Here is an 11,121-nt window from a genome sequence, read left to right as displayed (position 1 = left end):
CGGGGGGGGGGGGGTAGGGGCGACAACCGCCAACCGCCCGCCTTTGTGGCCCCGGCCGGGCGTTCCTTACCCTGCCGACGGCGGCCCGGCTGCGGCCTGAGAAGGCGGCCCCGGATCCGAGGACCGGGGTGGGCTCGCGCTCCTCGTCGCTGGAGAAGTCCGGGGGCCCCTTGCTGTTGGCGCCGGCGGCGAGCGGCGGCCGGTTGCGCGCGGTGAGGTGCTGCAGGTAGAGCTGCACGTATACGTCTTTGCGCTGCTCCCCGACCGGGAGCGTCACATTGTTGGCGACCAACTCACTCTTCAACTTCTCTTTCGTCAGGACCGAGGGGTCTTCCAGGAACTCCGGCATCTCCGCGGCGAATCCCCTTCCCCGCAGACCTCACACCCGCAGCTCACGCCGGCGCGCTCGCTCTTTGCCCGGGGGGGACCGCGCTGCCGCCTTCGAGCCTCACGGCTCCCACCCGAGAAGAGCGCCGCAGAGCAAAGCAAAAACTCGCACACACAAAGCAAAGCAAAAGCCGACACAAAAGCCCCCCAAGCACAAGTGCGAACCAAGTGCGGCCAAGATACGAGCCTCCACCAACCCCAGCCCACACACTACACAAGCAAGGAGAGAGCAGCCTGTTTCGCCCACGCCCCAAGAACGCGCGCCGCCATTGGCCTGCGGTGGGAGGAAGCCGGGCGGTGATTGGTAGGAGCCCTCGCGCGGGTTCCATTAGCCGCGGCACGGTGCGAGAGGTTGTAGAAACGCAGTTTAAAAGCCGCTTGGGCGGGAGCCCCGGCGCCTGGTCCGTTTCTATTTCTCTTTTCTCCACCCTTCCCCTAAGACGCTGATAAGGGCCCCTTCGTAGTACTTGTGTGTGCAGTTTCCTTTCCCCCGCCCTGCTTGAGAAGAAGCTTTCCTCTCCGGGGTCGATCGCCTTCGGATGGGCCGAATTTCACGCCAGCTGCGAGGACCCTGGGCTGGGCCTTTCTCAATCGTAGGACACTGATTTACCGAAGAATGACCGCAGCCTTTCCTTCCCCAGCCTTTCCTCTATCCCTGAAGGGAAAGAAAAGAAGCAAGACGTGCTTGTTGGCACTCATCTTCCTTGATTTGGTTTACCTGGGGGGAGGAAAGGGGAGGGCAAGCAGTTAAATCCCTCTCCTTGCGAATGCTTCTTTTGTTCCTGAAATTCAAGAAAAGCTAGACCTCGACGACGACTGGGCACTTTAAAATGCACCTGAATTTGTGACAAAATTGTATCGTCAAATATTCCATTCGTTTCTTACCCTAGAGGTCGGGAGGTTTCTAAATTATTTCATTTTGAACATAGGGGCACAACTGCATTTTCGTTGAGAGCACCTCTGGGTTAGATTCTTACACCCATAAGTATCTTACCGTAACTTAATCAAACCTTATGTTTAGTAATACAACAGGATGCCACAAAACATTTAGGAATGCCTTAATGGGCAACTTAAGATAACTGAGGTGGTGCATACCTAGATTTCAATCATAGAAGAGCCTGGTGACCTATAATCAGGCCGGGAACCCTAATCAAACCCATATTACTGACCCAAATTAAAAAGTCTCAGAAATTTCATAAGATTAGAATGCCTTCCTGAAAACAAATACCCCTGATGACAAATATTTGCGTTTCTCATGAATATATATGTTCCAAGATGCTTTTTCCTCCGAGAAAGAAAAGAAACTGAGCTTGCATGTGGGGTACTTGAATCATTTCCCCAAAATTCTCACCTCCAAACTGTTTCTTATAAGCTGCTTAAAATTTTTAAAAATGTTGATCTGATTTCCGCATGGTTAAGTTTAGGAAATTTTTTTAAAATGCCATCACTAAAAATGTTCCCTATGAGTTAAGTTATTTTATTTTGTTCAAATTGAGGAGACACTGTTTAATGATGGATTCTTTTCCTAGGGGCAATTTTATATTTAAATTATTTCTAAAACTCTCAGTATCACATATATTCAGCAATAGTAATAAGCTAGTAATGCAAATTAAAAATTGTGTTTTAAGTGGCAAATTGTTTTGTACATTTTTAGGATGCCTTGTGAAAGCTACCTCATTTTTCTCCCCACAGCTTCCCTGGGCACATAGGCAATTGCTTTTATCTTTATAGGGGTGACTGAGCTGAGAGGCAAAGGATCATGATTTTGCACTGCAAATGTAATAACTGCATGTGGGATAGTCCCAGTCTGCATAATCTTGGCAAGACTTGATGGGTCTATCTACCCTATTTGAGTTAGCAAATTATCCTGCTAAATTGTTAACTTGTTAGTTGAAGAATTTGGCACTGGCCTGATTATTTATACTAACAATTTTTAAGAGGTAGGTTTTGCTGCTGTATCTGAAAAGCGTCAGAGTTACCAGGGTTATATATGATCTGACCAGGTTGGGTACATAGAAGTGTCTCCGGGCTCTGACAGCTGCCCTGTGGTCTAAGGATACGTGAGCATCTTGGTCCCTGAAATGGATCCATAGAGAGGGAGGCATCACTGATACCTGAGGATAATATTCTACCTAAATTTGATGTGAGTAGAATACGATGATGAAGTCACAGAATCACCCAAGAATAGTGCAATGACTTTTTTCACAGGGCCCTTGCACCAGATATTTTTCCATTTTCCAGGCTGTTTAATCCTTAGAGACAATACTTCAGCCTACTTTTTAACCACAAGCTAAAAAAAAAAAATCACCTATTGAGTTTGTAAGGTGTTTGTTTGTTTGTTTTTGCAAGTTGTTTTAAATCGACATAGTATGGGGCACCTGGGTGGCTCAGTTGGTTAAGCGTTCAACTTTTGATTTCAGCTCAGGTCATGATCTCATGGCTTTGAGATCGAGCCCCAAGTGGGGCTCTGAGCTCAGTGTGGAGTCTGCTTGTCCCTCTTCCTCTACTTCTCCCCATCCCCACTCTCTCTCTGTCAAATAAATTAAATCTTTAAAATAAATAGATAAGTACTATGTCCCACAGGCCAACAGTAAAGGTAGTATAATTCACAAAGAACTGCATTCTAGATGCTTGAATATTCCTTGAGCAAAAACATTTTCATTCTCTTTAATTACCTCTCCTTTTCTTATCCTTAGACACTATCAACTGGAAGTTACTTGCAGATTCTACATTTCTCAGGAGACCTGGTTGATGTCATAAGCTATCAGACAGTGAGATGGCCTTTCTGCATCACCTACAAAGTCATAGTGTCCTAGATGCATCCAGCTATATCCCCAGCACTATTAATTTTTAGTGATGAAGGTAATTTTTGGTTTTAACTCTGCTGTAGAGCTTCTAAGTAGGAGTTATTTTTTTCCTCGTACTCTGTGTACCTTAAGGCCAAGAGGTTAGGCTACAGAGTTTGGGTGGCTTCTTTGTTCCTGATTACTGCTTCAAAACTATTTCTCCTCTTTCCTCCTTCAGAAACATTTGAAGTTCATATCATTGGCTAAATTACCTTTTATCATCTTTATCATTTATCAGCCTTCTGGCCACTCTCACTCAAGATATTATAGGCTGTTTTTCCTTGCTCTAGTTTTCCTCACCATCCCTGTCTATATTCTCTGTGAATTTAACATTTTTTTAAAGATTTAATTTATTTATTTGACAAAGAGACAGCGAGAGGGAATACAAGCAGGGGGAGTGGGAGAGGGAGAAGTAGGCCTCCCGCTGACCAGGGAGCTCCTTTCAGGTGGGATCATAACCTCAGCCAAAGGCAGATGCCCAACGACTGAATCACCCAGGTGCCCCGTGAATTTAATATTCTCATAGATGGCCCATGCAACACCAGCACTTGGCCTTTTATTTTTATTTTTTTAAAAGTTTATTTAAGTAATCTCTACACCCAACATGGGGCTCAAACTCATGACCCCTGAGATCAAAAGTCATATGTTCTTCCAACTGAGCCAGCCAGGTACCCTCAGCACTTGGCCTTTTAGATTTGTAACCTCCTCATCTCCAACAACTTGTTCCTCTATTCCATATCATCCGTCCACTCCAAGTGGATTTGAACCTTGTCATCAATAACTGTTTTGCCTTCTAAATTTCAATTTCAAGCATCCCAGTTGCCAATCACTAGCCTTTTTCCTCAGCTCATTTATTATACTCTCACTGACCTATTAACACCTTCAATCCATGAAGCCCAACACTTAAAAAAAATCTATTACTATACTTCTGACATCATGAACACTTGCAACTCACCCAACTTAGATACCTCGATCAATCCTTACGATTGCTTTTGCAGACATTTTCAACTCTTTTACCTCAATGTCTCTATTCTTACTTGGAGGAACCTCAAGGTAGAATCTTAGTCTTGTTTGGACTGAACCCTACTGAAACAAACATTTCCATTCCATTGCTGGCATCCAAGTAGCAAAGATTGCCATGAAAAATCATGCTACAGGGCTGACCTCAGACTTCATGGGAGCACTTCAGACTGGCTGGCAAAACTATTTGTTCTCTGGATTAACCATTCATACCTTGGCTTCTCTACTCAAGTCTTTTACATTCATTTCCCCCCCACCTATTCCCCCATATTCAGGTGGTGAACTTGAACCATACTTGAGGAACTGGAAACCATCTGCAGGGAATGCCTTAACTTCGGAAGGTCATATCCGCGTTCATTTGCTCCTGCATCTTTCTTGTTTCAATGGAAAAGAGAGAACTTCTATCAGAAAGAACTCCACCCCTTGTACTCTGGATCTCATCCTTCTCTCTTGCTCAAGTACTTGATTCTTTGAGTCATCGCCTGTGAAATTTCTTAAATCTTTTTTTTTTTTAGTATTAAGTAGGCTCCATGCCCAACATAGCGCTTGAACTCATGACCCTGAGATCAAAAGTCGCATGCTCTGCTGCGCTGTGAAATTTCTTAATTGGAAAAAAAAAAAGACTTTTATTTTGTTATATTCATAAAAAAATTTTTTTAAATTATCTTTTATGTTTAAACAGGTTTTATTTATTTAGGTTTTAGGTTTAAAAAAGTTACAACACTGATACATAAAACCTTGTGGAACAGTGGAAAGATAGTCCTATGTGAAGCTACACGTTAAAAAAATAAATCAATGGAATGACTTTGTCAGAAAACTGTTCTGAAATTTTTTTCCCATAAATCACTTGGGTAACTGCCTTCATTTTCCTTTTTGAAGTTTCTAATGTTATTAACATACAGCCAACTTTTTTGTTTTTCATTATTCTGTTTTGCATAGAGCTTGGTTGTGACTGTCACCTCAGTCAAAAGCAGATGACCAAATACTACATGGTCATAAAAGTCATGTTCTTGACTCTTTTTTTAAGAATATGAAAGGATTTTCACAATACAGCATTAGGTAAAAAAATAAGTAGGAAAAAATAGAGAACCATATTAGAGTAAGATCTCAGTTCTGTAAAGAACAGTGTGTATGGATATGTGTTTATTTAAAAATATATACAAAGAAAAGAGACTAAATGGATATAGACCAAAATGTTTGTAGTAATTTTGTTTAGGTTGTGGAGAACAAGTAATTTTTATTTTCTTTCTTATTTTTTCTGTATTTATCAAGATTTCTATGATGAACACATGCTTTTTTTTTTAACCTTTTTTTTTTTCTTAAACATTTTATTTGAGAGAGCGAGCTAGCACAAGTGGGGGAAGGGTAGAGGGAAAGGGAGAAGCAGACTCCCCGCCCTAGCAGGGAGCCTGATGCAGGGCTCAATCCCAGGACCCTGGGATCATGACTGGAGCAAAAGGAAGATGCTTAACCGACTGAGCCACCCAGGCACCCCTAACACATGCTTTTATAAACATAACTACTTTTCTTCTGGAATTAGTGTGAGAAATTGGGAAATTACTTGACTTATTAGAATTCAGTCTCTCAGTTTTATATTTCCAAAGGCTCCATTTTATCAGTTCATCAGTCTTACGAAACTGATTAAAAATAATCTCAAAAGAGAAACCTCGTTTATTAAACAGGTGAAATAAATGCTGAGAGCATTCAGTAGTAGTGGATAAATCCACTCGGAAGAATAAATGCCTGGAAAGGTTTTAGAGGAAAAGAACAAAATCACAGATCTATTAAGTGGGAATTCAGATATGGACCTGTATGTCAGAGCTTCTTTCCTGACATCATTCCTATACAATGGTTGTAGAAGTTAAAGTTAAAATGAAGTGTTGGATTTCAAGTTGTTTCAAAGTTATAGCAAGTCAGCAAATGGGCTATTCTAGGAAAGTACAGATGTCCAAACTTGGAAAGAAGCTGGAACCTGTGAAATAACAGTTTTAGAGCTACAGCAGTATAAATAATGACGTGTATATATATACTGCTTTACAACATTTTTATGTATATCTCATTTGATTCTTTTTTCTAAAGTTTTTTTGAGTATGGTTGACACACAATGTTACATTAGTTTCAGGTGTACAACATAGTGACTCAACTTCTCTTATATGTTATGCTGTGCTCACCACAAGTGTAGCTAACATCTGTCACCATACAATGCTGTTATAGTATCACTGACAATATTCCCTATGCTGTGCCTTATTTGATTGTCTTAACAACCCTGTCAGGTAAGTGGGACCTCCATTCTGGCCTTGCTCTATGGGCCCGTGGTTCTCAAACTTTAGCTGGCATCAAAATCACTTTGAAGGCCTGGTGAAAACTCTGTTAGGCCCCGTCCCCAGACTTCTGAGTCTGTAGGTGTGGGGTGGGACCTGAACATTTGCATTTCTAACTTGTTTGTAGGGTACTGGTCTGGAAACTACAGCTCTAGGGTTTTTTCTAGGGTTTTTTTTTTTTTTTTACATTCTTTGTAAAGCCAGAGATGACCTTGTCATAGTCTTATAGTCTTGAATAATAGCTTTGCATTGCCCTCAGAATAAGATCCAAATTAGTTAGAAGGTCCTGACTGATTTGACTCCTGTTTTACCTCTGTAAGCTTTCTCTCTCTCTTCCTCTCCAACCATGCTGGAGAACTAGCAATTCTCCAAAGAACCTGCATTAGTTTGCTATAGCTGCTATCACAAAATGATTAACAGGGTAACATTACCTGCTCTGCCTCATAAGAGTATGATTTTGTACAAATGAGATAACATGCTTGGTCCAAGCTAAGATCAAGTGAGTATTTTTACAGATAAATGCTATACATCCAAAGGTTGCAAGGGGAGAAGGAACATAACTTCTGTGATGGGCAGAATTGTGGCCCCTCACAATTCATATGTTGAAGCCCTAACCCCGAATACTTCAAAATGTGACTATATTTGGGGATACGGACTTTTAAGATGGCATTAAGTTAAAATGAGGCCATTAGAGTGGGCCCTAATCCAAACTGACTGGTGTCCTTATGAGAGGAAACTTGGACATCAGCAGGGGTGTGCACATACAGAGGAATGATCATGTGAGGGTACAGTAAGAAGGTGGCCACCTATAAGCCAAGGACAGGCCTCAGAAGAAACCAACCCTGCTGTCACTTGGATCTTGAGCTTCTAGGCTCCAGAACTATGAGAAAATAAATTTCTTGTTTAAGCCTCCCAGTCTGTGGTCTTTTGCTTGTGGCAGCCCTAGCAAATAGAAATAAAAAAATAGAGAAAAAAAAGAAAACCACTACTTTTATAATTGAAGAAATCAGACCCCAGGGATATTAAGTGACAGTGCTTGACTCATGGAAGGCATTCATGTATGTCTACTGGATAAATAAACGCCTTAAAGTAACATAGCAAACTTGTATTCTTGAAGATTCTCCTTTATGAGGCCTTCTTGAGCTACCCAAGGAAGAGTTAATTTTAGCATCTACATACCACTCTGTTCATGTTACTTTGATGGCATTTAGCCCAACATATTATGGTATTTGATTACTTAGTGTATCCCTCAGTGCTGAGCACAGTATTAGTCTCATCATAATTGGTGGTTCATATCTGTTGAAATGGATGGTCTAATCTCAATCCATCCAGATAGGAGAAAGAACAAACTACACAAAGTGAAAATATAATGTCCAACTATACTGATGTATTAGGTTAAGTCATAAGAAATTTGAACTATATATTTTGAAAACAACGAGCAAAAAAACCTCAGGGACTTTTATGCAACATAGCCAACAAAGATCTAAAAATATTTCTCATCATCTTGCTATTCATTTTTTGTACAACAAATGTTTGACACATGCCTGTCAGGCACTATTCAGTACTAAGAGTCCTGGAGCTCACAAAGGTGACTAAGCTTTGCTCCCTATTAAAGAGATTAATTGAAAGTGGTATCTGACTGGTCCTCACTCACATGAATTGGTGAAAATATAAAGGGGGCATTGATATATCACTTAGGTCCAATGGCTTCTACCACGTTCTTTCATTTTCCCACCTTTATCATAAAACATTTAGTAAAGACAAGGATATGTAGTAAGTTACCTTGTTTGGAAATTTGGGTGACCCTTGTCAGGTCACACAGAGGAGTAGGGACTGTAAAAGTGGGACACTAATCACACGTTGTAAGATTGTTTAATAGCACACAGGCTAAGACGTGTGAACTGCAACAATATTCAAAGTTAGAAATTTTACTTTATTGTCCTTGCTTTCAAAAGGGTCTAACACCATTTTTGGGAAAACGGCTTGTACATTTCTTAAGGACGGTTGGACTGATATGCCCACTAGTGTACAGTAGTAACAGTCCACATTTCTGTGTATTATGCACTTTAATTCAATGACAGAAAAACTCACTTTACAAAGCCAAACAGAAAGATCAGCGTTAAGACTCCACGATCTAAAATCAGCCTTGTCTTTTCACACACTAAGGATTGCTAGGATTCCATTCGAAAAAAGAAGATTTAATCCTAAAATTAAGGGTATTTTCAAAAAACGGCGGGATACTACATCTTTAGAAGCCAGCGTTCTAAAAAAGTTTACAAAAGCCCATGACCCCGACGTGATTCGAACACGCAGCCTTCTGATCTGGAGTCAGACGCGCTACCGTTGCGCCACGAGGTCCTGCTGGGCTGTGCCTCGTGCAGTTTCTTAGGACTCAAGTAACATGGCGTTTCTTCCGGACACGCACCTTTTTTCAATTCTCTCCTTGCCCCTCCACCCGATACACGTTGAGACTGGAAACTGAGCACTTTAGCGCCCAAATTTTACTGATCGCTAACCCTCCACCTATCTTGGGACGGGACCAGCGGAGGCGGGAGAACTGAATTATCCTTTCAGTCTGGTACCCAGGGTCAAGGGAAACTGTTCCTTCCTCTTCCACAGAGAGCAATTTCCGTTCTTACCCGCCCCTTTAGGGGCGGAAACTCCGCCTTCTCTTTCCCCTTCCCCCCTCGGGTTCCGCGCCGAGTTCATGACCTCAAGTTGGAATTTGGCGGGTGTCGTTGCGCAGGCGCACGCCTGGGCCAGCTAGCTGCTGATAGGTAACGCGGAGGCGCCTGTAGTTCCTTTTCTCTTTCACCAACAATATAAAGCTTTAACTGTCAGGGTAGGCTTTTATTCCAAAGTGACCGTCAAGCTTAAATTTCACCCACTTTAAAAGACACACTCATAAAAGATCTGCATATTGTATTTGTCAGCAGGTTTGGCGCCTCGTAGTTGTTATCCAGAAAAAGCGGTTGGATTAACAAAAAAGAGCTACCAACCTCCCCGTCGGGGAATTGAACCCCGGTCTCCCGCGTGACAGGCGGGGATACTAACCACTATACTAACGAGGAGCTGCTAGAAAAGTTTCTCCAACTGTCTTCAAAAGTAGGAAAGATTTCCACGCTCATTTCCCTTCCGCTTACCTCCCGGAAGTGTGAAAATAGGAACACTTGGACCGCTTCTCCTCTTACTGTCCGCTCTGGGCACCTTAGACTCGTCGTTGGTGGAAAGAGTAAATTATTTAGAATAATGAAACAAAATGCGCTTCCAGTTTGAGTAGTGATGAGTTGATGAAAATTGTTTTCCGGAGCTCTTTATGCTTTTCGGATGATTTAGGTTTGTGGCGGGTGGTTTTTAATTTAATAGTGACCAAGAGGATGTGACTTGAAGCAGAACTTTACCTTCACAAATTTATATTTTCATTCTGAAGTCGAAGTTCAAGGATATCATATGGTCGCCAGATGTCCAGGGCAGTCAATGTGGTCCCACAGTACAGTGCCTCTTCAAACAATTTGTAAGCTTTTGTGACACAAAAGGACTCATGCATTGGACCAGCTGTGGCCAAATGAAATTCTGTTAAGCTGATTTTTTTTTCCTTCTGTATTTCGGTCTCTTTCCTGAGGCGTCTGCAGTTTGCTTGAAAGTGATAAACACGTAAGTGGCAAAATAATAATACATTGAAGTAACTCAAAACAAGGATGTGCCGTTAATTAAACATAGGGTTAGGAAGGTATGCTAATAGACTAATTTGTACCATCCTTAGCCTTTTCATAAACAGGATCAAACCTGTTCCAAGGAGGACCTCCCACATAAACTTTTGACATTATCTCTAAAAATGCAAATTCGTAGAGTCACAAACTGACATGATTGAAAGTTTTCATTGTAGAACTTGAATTTATGGAATCCACTCCTTGTAGTGTAATGAATTAACACATTTTTGGGTGATCATAGGTTACATGGTGTTTTCCATCTGATGAAAGGGATTATTTAATGCAGACTTTAAAAAAAGGCAATTTTTGAGGCCTGTCTTGGCTTTTTTTTTTTTTTTTTTACTCTTAAAACACCAAAGGCCTCAATAAAACTCCATGTCCTGTGGCCTCCTTCTACTTCTAAGTCTCTTAGTAACTCTTATGAAGTCCAAAGGGCACTGTGATAACTATGATGATTTCTTTTTCCTTGGAAGAGTGAAAGAACTTCTCTGTTGGCAACACTGCAGGGTAGTGGGAACCCAGATTAATTAATAGCCTGTCTTCACCCCCTCCCGCACTCCCTCTAGAAGAAGCTTAATCCTTGTCTCTTCAGAAGAGACATCATCCTCTCCACCTCAGCTGTGGTAAAGCTACGCCAGTGTTCATAGATGTGTTTTTACTTTTTTTTCCTCCCTAGGGAAATGAAGAAGCGGACTGAGTCAGCAGAGATGATGGAGCAGGAAACAGCACCTGCTGCCCATTTTCCTAAAATGGAAAGGAAGAGAGGATAATTAACCTGAATAGGGTAAGGGAGCTCAGAGATTCCTCACTGTCAGCACTGGGTGAAAGTAAAGGTTA

At 41.7% G+C, this 11,121-nt stretch overlaps 1 protein-coding gene and 2 non-coding genes across 7 annotated transcripts in view; all 3 read right to left on the bottom strand.

The window, feature by feature from the left end:
* TMPO (thymopoietin) overlaps positions 1-664 on the bottom strand; it is a 27,334-nt gene extending 26,670 nt beyond the window's left edge. Inside the window, exon 1 of one of the 5 annotated variants that reach the window (XM_040637349.1) lies at positions 71-664. In XM_040637349.1, the coding sequence (XP_040493283.1) occupies positions 71-349 (279 nt within the window). In that variant the 5' untranslated portion in view covers positions 350-664. The remainder of the gene's footprint in view (positions 1-70) is intronic. The other 4 variants (XM_040637350.1, XM_040637351.1, XM_040637352.1 and 1 more) reach the window with 4 other exon arrangements.
* An 8,196-nt stretch (positions 665-8,860) lies between these two features.
* TRNAW-CCA lies at positions 8,861-8,932 on the bottom strand. Its single transcript has one exon. It is a non-coding gene; the product is annotated as a tRNA-Trp (tRNA).
* Positions 8,933-9,573: 641 nt separating this feature from the next.
* On the bottom strand, positions 9,574-9,645 carry TRNAD-GUC. Its single transcript has one exon. It is a non-coding gene; the product is annotated as a tRNA-Asp (tRNA).
* Between the last annotated feature and the right edge of the window lie 1,476 nt (positions 9,646-11,121).

The sequence above is a fragment of the Ursus maritimus genome, unplaced genomic scaffold, assembly GCF_017311325.1.
Source record: "Ursus maritimus isolate PB19 unplaced genomic scaffold, ASM1731132v1 scaffold_21, whole genome shotgun sequence".
Taxonomy (NCBI): Eukaryota; Metazoa; Chordata; class Mammalia; order Carnivora; family Ursidae; genus Ursus; species Ursus maritimus.
Note: the sequence above shows the minus strand (reverse complement) of the source record. Positions and strands in the feature narration are given on the sequence as shown.